Source organism: Sycon ciliatum, chromosome 5 (genome assembly GCF_964019385.1).
Source record: "Sycon ciliatum chromosome 5, ocSycCili1.1, whole genome shotgun sequence".
Lineage (NCBI taxonomy): Eukaryota > Metazoa > Porifera > Calcarea > Leucosolenida > Sycettidae > Sycon > Sycon ciliatum.
This window is the reverse complement of record NC_088647.1, coordinates 31,951,311-31,971,655: the sequence shown is the minus strand read 5'-3', so window position 1 is coordinate 31,971,655 and position 20,345 is coordinate 31,951,311. Positions and strand designations below refer to the sequence as shown.

Here is a 20,345-nt window from a genome sequence, read left to right as displayed (position 1 = left end):
GCATAAAAGCGGCTGCGCATTTCTGTTTTGATGAAGATGAGATTTTGATAATAACGAGCTATTCAACCTCTAGGTGTGCACCGGAGAGAAAGTCAGTTATTTTGCCGTTTATTCTTTCACTAATAATTATATCTCAGGTGTGTACCTGAAAGAAGTAGAATAAAAGTAATTCTTGTTGAATTACTTGTTGAATCCACCGCGCCTACCACTCGGCTACCCATTACAGCGCAGTCACCCAGTTTCGGTGGAAGTGCGCGAGTTCGATTGGGAAAAAAGAAGGGAGTGTCTCAGCTTCCTCGGACCAAGACCATTCGACTCACCACCCCGAATACTACAACTGGTGAAAATTTGATTTTAGGCTTAACTTCCCCCTTTTTTGGCTTTAACATGTCCTGCTGGAATTTCACACAAACAATTAATTAAAAAGAAAAACACGCACGCACGCGTGCATCCACCCACACACTAGTACACACGTACATGTACACGCCACCACAAACGCAAGACTGGATGCACGCACCCCTGTGGTAGTCATGGCCCAAATTTTCTCTGCCCACATCGATATTTTGCCGCACAATTTTGCCACAAATTTTTCGATATTCTGCTTGGCATTTCCTTTCTCCGTCGGTATTTTGCTTTGGTTTTGCTCGAGAAAAATGAGTTTCAAGGAAAACTCAACGATAATTGTCGCTGATAACGAGAATGTTTTTGATTGAGCTCCTGCTGCTGCTCAACTTTCTACAAAAATGTGGCCATGAGTCAGTTTTGTCCCACTTTTGTGCCTGTTTTCAACTTTGAAGACTGATTGCGTTGAGAAAGTCCCTGAGAAGCCTTGGATTTTCTGAAAAGCCAACCAAAACTCGATATTTTGCTCAAAACTTGCCGGCAACTTGCGCGTCCGATATTTTGCTCAAAGAATTGCTAGCAAATTTGGGCTATGACTACCCTGTGGTAGTCCCACTGAACTGTATCTAATAATGTGTATGATGCATGATGCATGATGTCTTGTATGTTTGGTCTCATTAGAGAGGTTTTGCATTCCGAATTTCGGAATTATTTTCGGAATGTGGCGGCAGCAGTCGAAAAAGTAGTCGAACTTTCGGAAGTGTGGTGGCGAAAGTGCATGGTTTTCCGAAAATGGATTTTCGGCTCTTTCATGTTTGGGAGTACATATTTGAATACAAAAAAGTGTATTTTTCATATTTGTATTTTTGCTTTCTGCTGCTCTCGATTATTTGAAAAAATTTCCACGTATGTAGTCAGTTTGATTTTTGCTGGTTTTGCTGCTCTCGCTGATCTCGCCATGTTGACTAATCTTCTCACACTCCATCACACTCTATCTTCCTTTGCCATGGAGCCTACTGACAGTACAAGACAGTAGTTCGCCAACCTCGTCTTCAGCTGTTGGATCACTTGGTCCACCATCAGTACGTCCTCGTCTTCGAACCGCACCCAAAAACAGTTTGGCTTGCGCACATGGATTTGATCCTGCTCAGGGAGTCGTAAAATACCAGGTATTTTACGACTCCCTGATCCTGCTCAACCTCTTCGACGCTCTCCATTTTGTTTTGCATGGCAACCCTTGGAAACGAAGTCGAATCAGATTTTCGGAATGCAAAACACTGAAAATACCGTTTTTCGGAACGCGCTTTTTTCGGAAAAGCACAGTCGAAAATAATTCCGAAATTCGGAATGCAAAACCTCCCTAATGACAAGCCTTCAGTAAACAAGAACCGTAGTAGAAGCATAGTCAATGTACTAGTACTGGTACTCTGTTCTTGCTGTACGCATTCTCCCCATACTCGGCATACCCGGAGTAGTGCCATGTGTTGGACCAGTGACGTAGGTCTCATGTGATACTTGTTTTAGCTACAGAATTGTACATATTTGCGCATGCTTGCGCAAGGTCGAGGAGATCGAGAGGGAGAGCCCAAGAATGGCGGCCAGATCCACATTGTCCTGATTATTTATTATCCAGAACCCTTTCCTTGTATTTATTCTTATTGCATGTACTTAAAAAAAAGAAATATTGACTATCCTTTTGCTTGATTAAACCGTGTTGGCAGTCACTCACACTCCCAAACCCTGCCACCAGCGATCCACAGTGACGAACTTGTCACCAACCCATCCAAAGCTCGTCATTAGCACATGCTGGGAGATTTCACACAAACAAACACGCACGCACGCGTGCATACACCCACACACTAGTACACACGTACATGTCGCCACAAACGCATGCATGCACGCACCCCCAATGCATACATGCATACATGCACTCCCTTCAGCGTCCCATAATAAGCACCAGCAAAGCAACTTTAACCCTTTGGAGTCCATGGTTCGATTTCGAACCATGGGCATTTTGTATGCATGTGGGCGCAGTCAAACTTTCGGTTCTTGGCCAAATCTTGACCAAATTCAACAATCGAAGGGTCTAGATGGTAGAGAAAACTCTCAGCTATCGCCTCGAACAGGTCCGAAGTCTCTCCGATGAAGTTTGAGTGAGCGGCGAGCGATCAAACATTTCGAATTTTCTGCGCTGCGTGCTGCGAGTCAGCAGTGCGTGAAAAAAAGGGATTTTCCCAGCTTCATGACAGGCGGCATATGCCAGGACCGGCGCGGCGCGAAGTCACGGCAAGGTAAGCTTCTAATTGAAAAAAATTGAACAGTTCCGAGCTAGATTCAGTGAAATGGCTACAGGAGACCGATTTCGTCTCTGATCTGGAGCTGGACTCGCGTTTGGGGCGCGTTGTGGCGGACAATGAATAGTGCTCTTTGCGAGTTTGGGCTCATTGTATGTCTCTCATCAAGAGCTTTCCAACAAGCCCAAGATCTTCAAAATCGGTGAAGTAGAACCAAAGTTATGTTGGAAATGGAGTGCGCATTTTCGTGACTGTCACAAATTCTGCGGAAGCAAAAAAGTTACGGACTCCAAAGGGTTAAGAGAATGCCAAACATATGTAGGCATACACCAAACCAGTGAATATTGCATACATCAAAGTAGATAAACATTCCAAAATACTCCAGCCTCGAGGAAAACCTCACTGTCTTCAAAAAACAAGCAAGATTAAACCTTGGCACTTGGTTCATGCATTTTGAAACCCCCTCAATAGGCCGCGGAGAAGCCTCCGGGGAGTCCCTAAGTAATAATATAGAAATACAAAAATGGCAATGGTTTGCAGGTATTGAAGTCTGATCGTTGATCCAGATTGTGTTCACTTAGTTGTATTGAGGTATTCTGGAAGATAATTATGTCAGCAGTAACGCAGTCAGAACCGTACAAACACTAGATGGATGCACAATATGAATTTCAGAAACAGAATCTTCAATCTCTGGACAGACCCGCGGCTTCACAAATTCAGCAGAGCATCTTTCGCAGAATATTCAATTCTGGACAGACTCTAACACAACAGAAACAAACAAACAAACAAACAAAATAAATAAACAAACGAACAAGCAACAACAACAAGCAAACAAACAAAATAAATAAACAAACAAACATGCTGTCAGACTGACATTGGAGTGACTGCTGAGTGCCAAGCACACCACAAGCACTTCCAACTGTCCACTCCGCAAACCTGCCTGAAAGCAACACTTCCTGCTCAATCCAAAGGTTTTGCGGGTAATTAACCCGAATCAGCCACTAAAGCTTGATAAGTAGGCCAAAGAAATTTGTGGCCCAGGCTCAGTGACGTGAAAAATTGATATGAAATCTGTCCCATGAATTATTGATCTCTTTTAATTGAAAGCTACCTTTCTCTGTTCACAAACTAAACCGGATTTTGAACTCCAACTTGGAAGGTTCATGGATATTGGTGGTAATTCCAAAGAGGGGATGGAAGGAAAGCCATTTTCCACGTTCTAAATTTAACATAATTTTCTTGGCGCACAATCCGGAGTTCTAACTGCACACCTGACGAGCCGTTATGAACTATACGTGGTAACAATCATCGTGTGATGCTATACACGTGTACGGGAGTCAGAGAACGTTGTGTGATAATGGCCTAGTTCTCTGACTCCCGTACACGTCAACATCTACGGTAAAAAGTCCGAAACGGCTGGCGGTGTCATCCGGCAGCCACAAGTGGAGTGCAGAGTATGTACATGGCGCTCTTCTAACGAGGCGCTTCGTGAGTCGATTGGGTTGTACATTTATGACTCTCTCCCTATGACTCTCTCCCTAGGTCATACACAGTCAAGTTGGGAGTTGCCAAGGGCAACTACATGTGCGTGATTCAAAACTATGTATGGCGGAACATGGCTTCGCAGGCAGTGTAACGTAAAACAATCCATACATCGATTACGCTTTATGCTAACGTAATTACGTCTGAACGTCTAAAATGATTCAATCATGCTGTATACATGTACAAGGTGAAATGATAATACTCACCAAAGCATACAACCGAGCGATGCGGACGGTAGTGAAGCGTATTAAATTCGTCGCGGATATGCATTATATTATCCACGTTGTTATACCTTCCGACAAAACCCTCCGTGTTAGTCCACATTCCGTACGAACCATAGTGAGCATATGCTGCGAATCTGTAAAGGGTCGATGCCACGCAATGGTCACCTTTCATTTCATTATCTTTAAGCAAAAAGCTACCCTGATCTCTGCACATCTTGTTTGCTTCTGTCCAGCTCGCAGTTAAAACAATACCGTTCCGGTCGGTCTGAAGGGTGGCTTTGTAGGAATTACAGATATGTGTTAAAGGTACTGTAGTGATGAAGCAAATGAACACACATGCACACATATGCACACACATGGGTTTACACACTCACACACACACACACTCACACACACTCACACACACACACACACACATACACACATGCACGCACGCATACACACACACACGCATATACACACACACATACACACAATCAACACTGCTATCACGCGAGCTCGGGTCTGCGGCAGTGAAGCATACCCGCATCAGGCCACTCAAAACACTCACAAAAGCACTAAAACTACAATTACCAAACTGCCTTACCGATGTATGACCAGCTAAAACACCAACACCAACACCAACAACGCAACCCACAACAACCAACCATGCAATATAACAATTGTCAGACCAAGACGATCAACAGCAAACTGCAACAGAAGTTACACATTGTTAAAAACGGAAAAGGCAACTGGACCTAACTTGGTTGTGCTACTTTGCTGCTTCAAATTGTAGTTAGACTGCTTAGTCAAGTACTGGTATCATCACCATCCAGTAAAAGTCGACATTCTTTGTTACTGTACGACTGCCTTGTACTCGTTTGTTTTTGCACACACCCCCCTCTTTCTCTCAATACTCTGTCAGTTCTGCGCGTAGTTATTTCACTTTCTGACTGCATTTAGTATCTAGTTTCAGTGGCGGACACTTACTCATATCCATATGAAGAGTTTGGATGTAAAGCGCGACAATCGGCCGAGATGAGAAATTGAGATTTTGAGTTCAGTGTGATCAATAGGTATAATAAAGACAACTTCTGTTTGGCTGTGTGGTTTTCATGCGCCCTCGGTAGGGCTGTATGCTTTAGCCCTTGATGGATAAGTCGTTGGCCTCGGCGGCCGTTCATGCGCCCTCAGCTGGCAGGTTGCCATTTGTGCGCCCGTGGTGGGCAGGATTACAAAGCCTGTCCCCTTGGAAAAATGCAATTCTGCGGCCGCTGCAAATTTCACAGAAGTTCCCATCATCCACGGAAATCACGGAATCCACACTTTTGCCTGCGGAATCTGAATTTTAAGGTAGATCAGTAAAATTCCTACTTAGAAAGCAGCAGAAAAACTACTTTGCGATCTGTTTGAGCACATTGCTCTTGCCAGTGTAGGTGAGTGCAGGTCTCTCCAAGATTCTTCACTCTCATTCACGGTTTGTGACTGCAAAGGATAGTGTGAAAAGTACTCCTTAAAGCAACAAGTTGTCATATCGTCTACAAGGAAGGTGAACAATTTGCAGAAAGTGCCACAGATTTTTGATTTTACTGCAGAAAATGCCGCAGAAACCCCCTCCCCCCCCCCCCGGAATTTGCAGCCGAATTTTGAACTCTTGGCCGGGTTTTTTCTTCAAAGTGACAGCTTAGCCCTTGGGTGAGGGAGGGGGGGGGGGGGGGGGCTGGCTGTTGGCCTCAGTGGCGGTTCGTGTCGTCGGTCTGCAGTGAACAGCAGCAGGCTAGCCCTTGGCGGGCAACTATTTTCTGCACCTGCCCCTGGTAGGCAGTGTGAATCGCTGACGTTCCAATGTGATGACATTGCGCAGCTATTGTCATTTGCTTTCTTGGAACCAGTCTACCATCACATACTACTGTCGTGGACATGGAAACCCGGTTGGCGGTCAAGCGGCCCCAGGGCGCTGGCCATGCAGCCGGGGTTAGCACATGTGCACTGTGATCAACATGCGCATTGCATGCAACGTTCTGTACGCACTGACGGCGCCGGCCCCGGGAATTCGTCCGCATTTTCATGTCCACGCCAGTATCATATACAGTCAACTTTGCGTATAACGACACTCGGTGGGGCATCAGAAAAGTGTCCTTATTTGCGAAGTGTCCTTATACGAAGTCTTATTATATGCATACAGGTAGGCGGGACTTTGTTCTGGGCATGGAAATTCTGTCGTTACTCATGAATTGTCGTTATATCCGCAGTCAATATTAGCGAAATTGACTATAGACCTGCATTGAGCATATTCTTTTCAAATCTTTATTCGAAAACAAGTCATGACAACCCTCAACCCTGCTTGTGAGTGTGTGTGCATGAGTACATTGTGGCTACCCTGGGCCTCACTGCGACAGTCAACATTAGCTAGAGAAGGCTACATTGGGCCTCACTGCGACGGTCGACATTAGCTAGAGAAGGCTACCCTGGGCCTCACTGCGACGGTCAACATTAGCTAGAGAAGGCTACCCTGGGCCTCACTGCGACGGTCAACATTAGCTAGAGAAGGCTACCCTGGGCCTCACTGCGACGGTCAACATTAGCTAGAGAAGGCTACCCTGGGCCTCACGCGACGGTCAACATTAGCTAGAGAAGGCTACCCTGGGCCTCGCTGCGACGGTCAACATAAGCTAGAGAAGGCTACCCTGGGCCTCGCTGCGACGGATCTATTTACCCACATCACTGTGAGGTAGTTATAGTTTCATATTTCATAACCAGTTCCTACGCCCCTATTGTCAATAAAACTGCTGCATTGATTCGTCATTGTTCATGCAGGTAGAGTTGTCATTGAGCCAGTTCCTTACTCCATTCAATGATTGCATTGCCCATCCTGTGCAGCTACTATCTCTGGGAAGACATTACACTTATCTCCGTGAAGGTACTGTTAGGTACCTCCTCCCGTACGTTCTACAACCTTTTCCAAGCTGGCCTGCATGAACCCCATACTATGTCGTACTCACCTTTTGTCTCCTTTTGTCATCTTTTGTTCTGTTGGCCTGGGTAGCTACTTGCGCACCCATATTTGCCATAGCTACCCAGGCCCTTTATCTTGCCGCCCTCACTCGATCTGTCTCGCTCTCTTCCACCATGTAGTCGTTTCCGGTTCGTCCTTGTCTTCGTCTCCTATAATAAATGTCTTGCCAACTACCTGTTCCCGTTGTTGGTTGTGTCTTGGAAGGTAAGACCCTTCTTCGTACTCAACAGTACTAACATATCTGTGTGAAGGTACTACACGTAACAACAGTATTAACATATCTGTGTGAAGGTACTACACGTAACAACAGTATTAACATATCTGTGTGAAGGTACTACACGTAACAACAGTACTAACATATCTGTGTGAAGGTACTACACGTAACTCCCTGAGGGTCCTCTTGTACAGGCAAAATAAATTGCACAAATCATTCAACAAACTCTCATAATGAATTCAGTAAACTTTAAAATCAATTCAAATACTAGTGAATCCATTGGAACACAAAAGAAGAAAGGAAAAAAACCTAAAGGTAAAAGAGCCAACAATATCATTACCATACTGGCAGAGAAAAGCAGCTATTTACAAAGGCCCTATTCCTGCTCCTGTATCTCCCCGAGGGTACTAACTTCATGAAGATACTAGAGAGGTTCCGCACTACGTAAAGTTGAGCAACTTTACGTTAGTGGGCGGGAAAAACCCGTGAATTCGCGAGTTTGCACTCCACTTACGGAAAGTTGTCTACGTAGAGTACGTAGATAGGGCTCTGATAACGTAGCTGGTCCGTAAGTGGATTGGGGTACAAATTTATGACTCTCTCCCTAGGTCGATCTGGTCGTACACTGCCACGTTCGGAGTTGCCAAGGGCAGCTACGTGATTTGAAAACTCCGTATGGCGGAACCCAGATCGGCATGCAGTTTACGTAAGACTTTCCGTAGATCGACTACGGTTTTTACTAACGTAATTAGGGAGGTTTAGTCCCACGTAATCCGTGGGTACTTTACGTGGGTGTACCACGTGATACTCAGTGACCCACGTACAGACGTTTTCTGATTCACGACATGCCGTGTATGGAGGCTCACCCACGTTCCGCCAGAACGTGGGTGAAAATTAGAATGGAGCGCATTGTGCAAGCTGTGAGGGTGCTCAGCTGAAGAAGTTTCCGAAGCACGAAATCAAAATATTTGATGAGCTTCTTAGGCCCGGGTAGCTTCGTCTTTGACCAGGTTTGGGCCTTTCGCTTTATGCTTTTGTTTGTTCCGTGTGACTAAACACAACATTGCAACGTGGGTGCCCTTCATCCACTTTACGTGGATCACCCACGTACGCGTTTCCGTTACGTGGGAACTAAACCTCCCTATTACGTTATGCGGAACCTCTCTACTATCTCCCTGAGGCTACTAACTTCATGAAGATAAATTGTTATGTCTGGCCCTAAGGGCCCACACACAGCATTACTCAGGTTCGTACAGTTATCGTAATAATCAAGGAACAGAAAGACCAGGAACTTGAAGAGAGCCTACATTCTCGGACCTAGTCCAGCACAGCAAGCATGCAAAACCAGCCACGAGCCCAGGCGCGCATGCGCGCCTTATCACATCACGTACACAGCACGATCTTCGTGAAGCTTTCCTCTGACAGAACAAGTGAATGTCCAGTGACCACTGGCAAGTTCAATTTTCATTTCATTGGCCATTCGAAGGCTTTCATGATGACAGCAACGAAATGCTGCCACAAATAGATCATTACTTGCGCTCAAGGGGCTCGTACTTTGCATTTTGTGTGACAATGCAATAGTGCAACATGGGATTAATCACTGTTTGTTTCCTACCCCCCCCCCACATTGTTATCCTGTGTTGCAACCTGATACAGTGTAAGTTTTGCTTGGTAAACAAGCACGCTTCAAAGAGCCCCGCACCTGGAGTACAGCTGATTTTCAGCTGATTTTTAGCTGTAACTTGCTGCACAAAGCAACCAACACAGTACAAGTAACGGTTACTAGCCTAGTATGCCACACATCATAATAATTATTAGACATAGTCATCATCAAAGGTTAAAGGGCTAGAATAGTGGCACTCACAGAAACATGCCGCAAGGTGTGGTGCCTTGGTTGCAACGGAGGAGTTTGGTCCTAGATCAATCATTGAATGCTTGGTGCTGTTAAACCAGTATGTAGGTTCGATATCCACAATGCGAGACACATTCAGCAGGAAACTGCTGACACCCGTGTTGTTGTGGACACTGGAATAGAGGTGAGCTCCAAAGCGGCATGTTTTGGAAGCCTCATCCAAAGTAGCTACTGGTTTTGGGTGCACGACAATATGATAAGCAATACCTGAAATGTTGATTGTACCAGCTAGTTGTGCTGTGTGCAGAAGCAAAGAAGCAGCATTATAAAGAGATAATCATGTCTGTAAGTTGGGTTTGGGGAAATCGGTGAATTGGCGCCGTCCCGATTTTCTTGTTCCGGGAATCAATTTGATGTCCTCGTTTTGTATCTCGAGAAACGTTACTCGTTAGGCTTTCCCCAAATTGGCCCGTTGTTTCGCCTATTGGGCTCTTCACTCGGCTGCAAAATCAGCTGATGGTTCACAAATTGGCTGCAAAATTGGAATAATATTGAAAAATCGGCTAAGAGAATTGTTGGCATATTGGTAGGGAGGGCCCAAATATGCTCAAAAATTTCGCATATCATGCTTTTTGTATATTGGCCACTTGCTTCAAAATATGCTTCGAAATCACACAAAAGCAAAAATATGCTCGAAATATGCTTGATCACCAGAACTGATATCAGTGATAATTATGCGAATTCTTTGCACCTTGCAGCAAAATATGCCACATTTGGTACAATAATATTATTATGCTAGATTTGATATCTATATTTTCGCAAGGTCGCACGCATAAAGTAGCAAATCTAGCATATTGTACCAAATGTAGCATATTTTGCTACAAGGAGCGAAGAATTCGCATAATTATAGGGCAGATTGCGGGAATAGACAAGGAAACTTACCACGGCACGCTCGGTCAGGGAACACTTCCAAACTTAGCCCGGAAGGAAAAATGCTCATCCAAACACGGGGTGAAATTTTGACCCGAGAAGAGAAGATCCGCGACTTAAGGTCGCATAAAGTAGCAAATGTAGCATATTGTACCAAATGTAGCATATCTTGCTACAAGGAGCAAAGAATTCGCATAATTATCACTGATATCAGTTCATATTTCGAGCATATTTCGAGCATATCTCGAGCATATTTTTCTGCTTTTGGGTGATTTCGAAGTATATTTTGAAGCAAGTGGCCAATATGTGAAAAGCATAATATGCGAAATTGTTGAGCATATTTGGGGCCCTCCCTAATCTTGAGTCAAAAAGGACCAAAATATGCTTCAAAATTGGTGAGATAATGGAAGATTTGGTAGATTTTCGTCAATTCTCAAAGGCATCCTCCAAAATCAGCGAATTTTTCGGCCGGAGGATTTGGGCATTTCACTAGTCATGATCTTCCTTAGGCCATGGTAAAAATTCTTTTTATTCTCAAGTACGTGCGCACCGATTTTTGGCAGCGCATCGACGATTTTTTTTAAATTCTATGCATGCATATGCTCGCATGAAAATGGTCAATGCGAAAGGCATGAATCAGGGAGTAATAAAATGCCGGCATTTTCCTACTCCCTGGCCTGAATATAACATGTGACCATGTACATATGTGTGACCCTGTCTTTGGAAATAAAAAAATTGTGGGAAATACAATAAAAATCGCTCGCTCGCACCGATTTTCACAGGCTCATGACCTGAGAATCAACTTTATATTTTTCCAAGGCCTAATGGCTAATGTTTGTCTGAGAGGAGGTGAAAGGACACGAGTCACACGACCTCAACGCACTAGCACTACAATTACTGAAGTAGAGAGCTCGAGTGGTCATGCTCGCAGCAACATCATTCCTTCCTAAACGCATATTGCAACAATATTTTGTAGATTTTCGGAACCCTCCAAGAACCCTCCAAAATCGGCGAAAAGCTTAGCAATTTTTTTCCCGGATATGTCTCGTTTTTGGCGAATTTTTCGGCCGGCAGATTTGGGGAAAGCCTATTACTCGTACGCTATTCATCCTCTCCTCTGTGCTAGAGAAATACAAAATACAGGTGTATTGTGGAAGGGTAGGTAAACTTTGTGCCCACTATTTATTATTATTATTACTCAGTTGCATGTACGCGTTGGAGTCAACCATGCAAGCATGATCCACAACTTCGCTTATCCTGAACATGATAAACAGGACTATGACAGGGGAAAGAAATTGAGCTAGAACGATGATATAATGATATGGCCCAATATCTGAGAAAATCGACCTTCGGGGCTGTTTTGGTGAAATTGATTTTTTTATTGCAAATTGATGTCTTGCCTTTGTAGAGTACTGTGACTTCGTTACACGGCCATCAGACCAATATTGACCATGTAGAAATGCATTCTACAGTCAGGAGTCATGTTAATGAATTGTTCTTTTTTTACAATTTTGAAAGACCAGTGTGTTTGGAGCCACCAAAAATTGTTTCCATGTGATATCAATAGCCAACTAATATAGTAAAGTGTTTTGACTGTTCAGGTACTTCATTTCCAGCATTCCGTGACTTTATTGAGGTTGTGTAGTTGCAACAGCAGCAATAGCAGCATTAGAAGGAGAGGTGATTGATCTGTTCTTCTGGTGATGGACATGCTTGACAGGATAGTCTGCAACAGATTTTGACGGAACACCATGATACATGTGACAGCATTCACATACTCATTGTGAAGGAGTCAAACAGAGCAAATGCGTCCAGATTCGCCTTGTTGCACTTTGTGGAGACTGACCATTTCCAAACATCAGTAAACCAGCCTGACAAGCGTTTCACACCACCAACTCAAAAGTAACAGAATGTTACTCGAGATTGCCCAGCCTCATGTGCTCCGTGATGGTCTGATTCGCCATTATTAGCTCGAGTATCGAGCCTGCCATCCCAAACATTTTAGGATCATCGTCGCAAAGAAAACTCGCATCATTTCGTGCTGTTTTAGCAGGTCTGGCGTGACACTCAGGAAACAGTTCTGCCACTCGCGCAAGGGCGCCCAGCGACCTTGCAAGCGGCGTACCCTCAGGAATCCACCTGGTTGTCCTTGCCTGGAGCTGTAGCAGCTATCGCTGAGGCAGACTGTGGTTGGCCTTGATCATACTCATCCAGGCCAAGTCCTCATCATCGTCGGCCCCGACAGGTAAGTACCGCGTGTCACTTGCGATCGATTCGCCTGACATGCGCTCTCAGAACTAGAAGCGCTGTCGCCGCTTGACAGGATATCCACAAAGAACGATGCATCACCGTCAATGGGATCGCGGCTGCTGTGCTCCGTGAGCCCAATAACCAACTGACACAAGAATCGCCTTCAATTTTCTTCCGCCATTGTCGTCTCTGCACTTTGCTTTGACGGAATCGATTTTTTTGCGAACAAATTTGTTTTTAGTGTTTTCTCAAAAAAACCGCGTAGCCCCGAAGGTCGAAAGTCTCAGATATCGGGCCATATAATTATCATATACAATGTAGCTCATGGGTATTGAAGATATGTCATTTATGAATATGTCTACCGTATTATATCTAATATAAGCACAGTCTCCAATAATAGCACGTCTCTAATAAAAGAACACCTTGGGGAAGCATTCAAAAAATAAAGTGCTCAGTCTCCATTATAAGCACACTGTGTAAATTCATTATCTGTACCGGCGAAAAAACCCTGAAATGTGTGTGTCTGAGATGAATTTGGCATGGCAACATGCCTCTGAAATGAGGTTGAAATAATAATGGAACAGTCTCCAATAAAGGAACGTCTCCATTAATGGCATGGGGCGGAGTTACATTGAAAAAATAAAGGACCGTGCTTATATTAGAGATAATACGGTATATGTCATTGAATATTGCAGCCTGAGTGATAATAATAGTGCTATTTCCTGAGTTTGACTGTTTCAGGATCTGTCGGAATATCACGATGCACAGATCTTCATACATAGATCTCGCCATGCGGGTCGGTCATGGGCAATGGCTCGTAGGCTCTGCAGAGCGTCTAGGTTCCCGAGCAATCCGGCATTGGCTTGGCGCAGATTTCCCACCAATGCCTGCGGCAGGGTCGTCCGTGGTCTACCCCTCCAGCATTCCTGTTGCTGATTGGCGAAGTACGCGAACATAGCCATAACAGCTGGGGATTCATCTGCCATCCGCAGGATGTGGCCAAACAGCCTCCAGTGTGATCTCTTGACCATGACACTCAAGGGTTCAGCTTCGCATCTGGCATAGAGAGCATCATTCGGTATTATTTGTGGCCATTTCACACCGATGAGTGACCTTAGCTGACGGCGATTTAACTGGGAAAAATTGACAACTGTCCCACATGTTAAATTTGTCGAACTCTCCAGTCTTGCAGTATTTCGAAACCCGCTGACAACTCGGCCGGAAGATGACTACATGTATTTGTTGTAACTAGCTTACCTCCACCTGCTCCCAGCCCCGTGATATCTCCACACTCAGACAATTGGACGACGATAACTACATTTAGAAGACTGTTTATTACAAGACGACTGCGGAAACACAACTAGACATGACGAACTCAAGACGAAGACTGCTTTTCACACCACAGCAACACGCGCATGCACCAACACCACGTACACAAAATAACGTACTACAACATAACTCCCTCCCAGGAGAAGAATCGTCCTTGATTCTAATAATAAAACAGAGGAAAAAGAGGAAAAGATCACACCAATCATTCAATCGTACCACACCAGTCACCCCCTGAAATAAAATACTTCTGCCTGCACCGCAGATTATAAAAATCTGTCTGCCCACCCAGAAAAATGCCACGATCGCTGTCATACATGTGGGAACTGATAACCTCAAAAACTCTAAGCTACTTCACTCAATACACCACCTCAAACCACGCAAAAATTCTAAAATGTGAGAGCACGAATCATAAGAATAACAAAAGGAACAAAATCTACTGGCTCTGTGGGGGCCTCTAGTTATCCTCATAGAAGAGCAAATCAAAAAACGAACAGAACACACGAGCTGTGCGGGTGCCTCTTTACCCTCGAGGAGAGCAAATAATAAGAAACAAAATGTTTGGAGAACAGAAAATGCAAAACTCACATACTCATCACGTTCAAAACGACACACGTACCCTCTCACCAACGAAACTCCTCACGCCATCAATCATATCGTCCGCCACATCACGCGAAATTACGCATCTATGAGCGACATCCACAGAACCTGCTGGGAGAGTACACGTGTACTCGAATCTCATCCTGAGCACGCTTGTTCTTCTTTTTTTTCAGCTCCAGTATAGCTGTATTTTTCATTGCAAAGCCGTCCTCGATTGTTGTGTTCGTTGTTCAAACGAAATGGACATTCAATCAAGAAGGCAGAGGACGTAAGAGCCTGATTGGAGTATCTAATGGCATAGAACGGCCACAGAGAGACACTTTGCGATTTTCTGATTATAGAATACCGTACGCACGATGCAGAGTTCAATTTGTGCGATATCAAAATTGTTCATGACCTACCACATCGAGCAGAACGAGATCCAAGCACAAGCTTAACGACGGCTAGGCTGCCGGCCTGACTGGACAAAAGATCTCTGGCTTCACAAGATGCCAGAAGTCGGAAACCATGTCCTTTGCCGCGACATCCATCTCCGAAAAGATCTCCATCGTCGTCTAAAAAGGCTTGAAATACTCAATATTCAACCGAGATTCGCGGTCTCACCCTTTCTCAGATCTAATCATTTTTTGTTGTAGCAGTTGCAGGGCAAATCCCCGCGACTACTTCAACAGGGCTTGGCTCCAAAGCATGCCTGGAACAAGTCATATCGAGGTTGCAAGCCACCCCTCTCAGCAAGAAATTCGAAATTTCAATGGTGGAAGATGTACTATGAAGAGAATTTCAAAAAGTATGGTTCGAGGCGCGATCGTTCAACCTACATCATTCATACTTTGCAGGATGGTTCTGACCTACATGCTAGGCATGGAACCACAGGGTTTGATGTCATAGCTGACACACATAGTCACACACACAGCACATTCGTGTGCACAGATACTAAATTAGTGAACGTCGTCATCTTCTTCCCGCCGGTCTCAAATGTACTATGACGTACTATTTCGCCTGACGATCTCAAGTCATCACGCCGTCTGTCACGTGGTCCGCCATCTCAAGGAGCCGCGGCTGCTCACGTCTTCACCTTCAGGTTTTTCTGGTGTTATGCTGGGCACAGTTTTACGTCGTGTCCGGGACCACTCAATGACGACGACCGACGAGAGACGGGAGAGATGATTGATAAAGGACGATGACGACGGACGAAACTATGAGGAAGACTCGAGATGACATTGGAAACTGGGAGCGAAGGCCACGCAGGACGAATCCAGAAGTTTACGTATACGACAAATTTCCACCATCGCTGACACCAATGTTGTAACTGCCTTTTCTTCACCTGCTCCTAGCCCCGTGTCATCTCCACACTTATACAATGGACGACGATAACTACATTTAGAAAGACTGTTTATTGCAAGACGACTACGGAAACACAACTGGACATGATGAACTCAAGACGAAGACTGCTTTTCACACCACAGCAACATGCGCATGCAACACCACGTACACACAATGTACACATGACGTGCACAAAATAACGTACTACAACATATTTGAGTATTGTTTTGTCAAGTGAGTTCACACTGCATTTTAAAACCAGAAAAAATCCCTTACCGTAGCATGCTACCTGCCCTTCTTTTTGATCTTTTCCCAAGTAGGCTGTATAGCCAGCCTTGCGCCATAGGTAATTCAAATTGTAACCAGCAGTTTCCTGCAGGTACTGATAACCAAATGCAGTGGCACAATTGCTCGCCCTTAATGGTGCAATTGTTGCTCCCATGGCATGACAGGCGGTCCTGGCTTCCTGTAATGACACCAGCTTTGTGCGAACATTACAGGTGGACCGCGGTAGGACCATATATCCACCAATTGGACAATTTGGAATCCCATCGTTATGCCTATCGTCTGAGTAAAAATCTAATGGGAAGAAAAGCAATAAACACACACACACACACACACACACACACACACACACACACACACACACACACACACACACACCTTCAGACCTCAGACACACACACACACACCTTCAGACCTCAGACCTGCCCATCCCGGAAACGATGATAGTGAACAGCTATGTTAGACATAGCAATTTGTGCTGGGAGAACATTACTCAACAGCTTGCAAGGCTGATGGATTGACCGCCGCTAATTTTAGCCTGGTATCCACCACACAGCTGATTGAAGTGACCTTTTCTGGCCAGTGAATCCTAATTTTCATTTTTTCCATTTACACACACACACACACACATACACACACGCACACATTCAGCCAGTCTTTCTATTTCTCTTTCGCTCTCTTATCCACCAAACCCAATTCGCAAGGCTGGATGTGTGTGTGTTGGGGAGGGGAAGGGGAAGTGGCTTTTGTCGCATCAATGCAAACAGTGGCTGAACCCAGAAGCCATCATGAGCGGCGGCTGGATAGACGTGTGGCCTCACGACAAGCCCAGCACAGCCCAAGGGCAAGCAGTATAGCTGGCTTGGTCTAAGTTCTACTCCTCACAACCAATCTGTAACGTTTGGATTTGTCCAACGTCAAAACACTACGCTCCACACACAAACTACACTCAACAGCTCCAGACAGCGACTGAGGTTTACTCCCGTGGCTATGCAAAAGACGTTACTTCAGTAACGTCTCGCGCTCGCCAGGGTCCACACAGCTTTAGGCTGCGTTTACACGACAACGATTAAAAACGATTTGCGTTTACACGACAACGAAGTAGGACCTAAACGGAACGAAATCATTGCGTTTACTACTATCGTTTACACGACAACGCCCGAAAACGATACCTAAACGGAACGAAATGGAAACGCACTTCAAAGTGTTTTGAAACGTTTTCAAAACGTTTTCAAAACGTTTTCGTTCTCGTGTAAACGGTGAAAACAGTGAAAACGATTGGAAACGGAGCGCGGTCATGGAAACCATTCCGCGCGGGACTGTATTTCACGGGAAATACCTGACCTTTGCGACCACCAGCACGTACCAACTCCAACTAACGTGTTACTTCCCGCCCTTGCGCCAAGTCAGCACGTGCTAACTCCAGCCTGATCGCCCGTTTTCCGTTTTCGTGTGAACAGTTCAAAACGATTTGCCGTTCTCGTGTAAACGGTTTGAAAACGATTCGAGGCCAGCCCGTTTTCGTTCCGTTTCGTTCCGTTTCGTTTCGTTTTGTCTCCGTGTAAACGCAGCCTTAATTTCGTGTTTGTTTGTTTGTGCCATCGGCATGCCTGGCGCTATCCCGTACCTGTCCCGTACCGTACCATCAAAGACAGCTGGCCACAATATTCAAATAGGACTGTCAAATGCGAGATCATAACGTGAAGCAACTTGGAAGAATGAGTATGCTCGACATGCATAACTACCAGCTTGAGACAGGGCTACCTGTCAACAGCCGGGAAAATTGCCATAGAGCCTTCCCCGCCTGTGCTGTCACTGTATGGAATGCCCTACTTTAACTCGTATAACTCGTATACTCGTATACTCTCAGCACTCAAAGCTTGTTATGTAAGTAGTTATCATTCGTTCATTGTCTCACAAGGAGAAGAAGAGACAAGGCAGTGCGAGTATGCGCACTGCTATCCTGCTACACTACCACCCGCCGTCCTCAGCCAGCCACCTGACCGGAAACGGCTGCAAAGTTTCAAAGTGTCTGTATTCCGGCACCTCCGTGCTCAGCAATGGCACTGGGCCACTGACACTCTGTAATATGTATGCACATCTGCCTACACACTGCTGCATATTGCCATACGCCTCGTGCCCTGCTTATCCTTTTCTCTGGATCTGAATGTGCACCCCTTACGCATTATATAATTATACTATATTTAGTTTTCTCCTCCTCTCTTGCTCCCCAACCCTCCCCGCTCTCTCTCTCTCTCACTCTCCCTCTCTCCCTCACTGACCCCATGCACTTTCACCCCTACTGTATGAAAGTGCAGCTCACACCGTAGTGCGAGGAGTGCTTTGCTACGGTAAACTATGTCCTTTTTCCGGGTTTCAAAATGATGTTGGGCACTAGTTTCGAGCTAGCTCCTAGTGATTTTATGATGTTGGTTGCTAAATTTCGCAAATCCGAACGGGAGTTACTTCGGAATAACAAGGTAGCGAAGAACAGACTATTGCAGGAACCAAAATGCACTTCTGACGGTGTTTCATGTCATCATTTCCAAATCACGCAAAGCGCAATGGCAAGGGTTTTTCTCGAGCACTTCAGAGTTTTCAACAAGTTAGCAGCGACTTTGTAGGTGTAGCTTCTGTGACATCCCCCCTGTTCGACTTGCAACTGCAATACTGCGACCGGTCAAGTCGTTGAATGAGGATTCGTCAGAACAATCACCGTTCCATTCTGAAAGCGCGACATCGTGGCACTGCAGAAATTTCATGATTTGAAAACCAGATGGATTCTACGGCATTACTTCATGAAGAACGAACTAATAACAAAGACAACTCATTCATCATATAAAAGGAAATCTCGACCGAAGTTTTTTTCTTTGCAGCAAGATAATGACAATCGCTTTCGCAGAGCCTCTTGGTAAGACATAGCCAGTTTGTAGGCATTAAAGTCGTTCTCGTACGCATTCGACCTTCATGCCAGTTTTCTATGACTATATTGACCTGAAAAGACGAAAATAGTATGGACCCGCTGGGGTGGGCGTTTGCAGCGAAGTGGGTGTTTGCAACGGACTTTACGGTATATCTGTCTCCTCTGCAATAGCTGCTGCTTCTTCATCAGTCGGAAAAGCAGCAGCGCTCACTCTTGACCGGCCCGCGCGGCCATTTCTTCAGCTGAATATCGAGGTTCTCGGCCCCAGACCGAAGTCATGAAGATCAGCCATGGCTGCATCCTCACTCTCACATGGAGTTACGTCTCTGAGGTCGCTTGCACCACCTACTATCGGTCGCCAAATCATTTGAAATAGCATTGACACTATTGCTTTCACGCACTCCTTTTGACCTAGCTGCACGCTATGACATTGCGGAGGGTGTGGCGCGGGTGTGGCGCGGCCGCATGACGTCATGGCGCAGCCCCCGAAACTCAGTTTTTCAAACGGAAATATCTAGAGAACGCTTTGTCGAAGACACGTGGGACCAACACCATATTATGTGAAGAGAAGCCAGGTGTCAAAACCAATCCAAAATATGTTAACTCTCGTCTTATTCATCGGTGCAACAGTAAGAAAAAAATTAGATGTCTACGTTTCGTGACGAAAAACCTAGGCGAGGCTTATACTCCGGCAAGTATGGTATTATTTTGAGGTGTGTTTTTCCAAATGACAGGATGTAGCTGCAGTCTGTATTGGCTATAGCATATCTTTTCTTTTCACCTATGTCTTCACGAAACACAGACATGTAGCCTATGTTAGCACCGATAATTTCACCATCATATTCTAAGCTGGTTGGTCTCACCCTCTCCTCAATTCAATTGGCTGTCTCGACATGCCACGAGGTGCAGAAATAAATAAATAAATAAATAAATAAATAAGCTGCATGGCCATTTGTGTTTTTTGTGGGTGTTTAAAGTGCAGCTTACTTGGAAATATGTTAAACTTTTATTCTGAAAGATCAAGAGGTTCTAAAAGGTCTCTTTGGATTATCCACGTGGATAAACTTGCCACGAGATCTTTGCAGATCGGAAGACACATGATATGCCCAGACCGAAATCCTTGTCCAACGCCTTGTAAGACCGCTTTGCTTTTGTGCCCAAGTATGAAGCCCCCCTACCGGGCCAACCATACCCGAGCTAAGCCTGTTCCAAGCGCGCACATTACCTTACACCTTACACCTTACA

General features: G+C 45.1%; 1 protein-coding gene across 1 annotated transcript in view; it reads right to left on the bottom strand.

Annotated features, from left to right (window-relative positions):
* Nucleotides 1-2,969: 2,969 nt before the first annotated feature.
* LOC135818341 (uncharacterized) overlaps nucleotides 2,970-20,345 on the bottom strand; it is a 24,597-nt gene continuing 7,221 nt past the window's right edge. The window contains exons 6-9 of the mRNA XM_065331701.1: nucleotides 16,169-16,471; nucleotides 9,476-9,760; nucleotides 4,385-4,711; nucleotides 2,970-3,395 (exon numbers count right to left, since the gene is read on the bottom strand). Coding sequence (XP_065187773.1) covers nucleotides 3,379-3,395; nucleotides 4,385-4,711; nucleotides 9,476-9,760; nucleotides 16,169-16,471 — 932 coding nt within the window. The 3' untranslated portion in view covers nucleotides 2,970-3,378. The remainder of the gene's footprint in view (nucleotides 3,396-4,384; nucleotides 4,712-9,475; nucleotides 9,761-16,168; nucleotides 16,472-20,345) is intronic.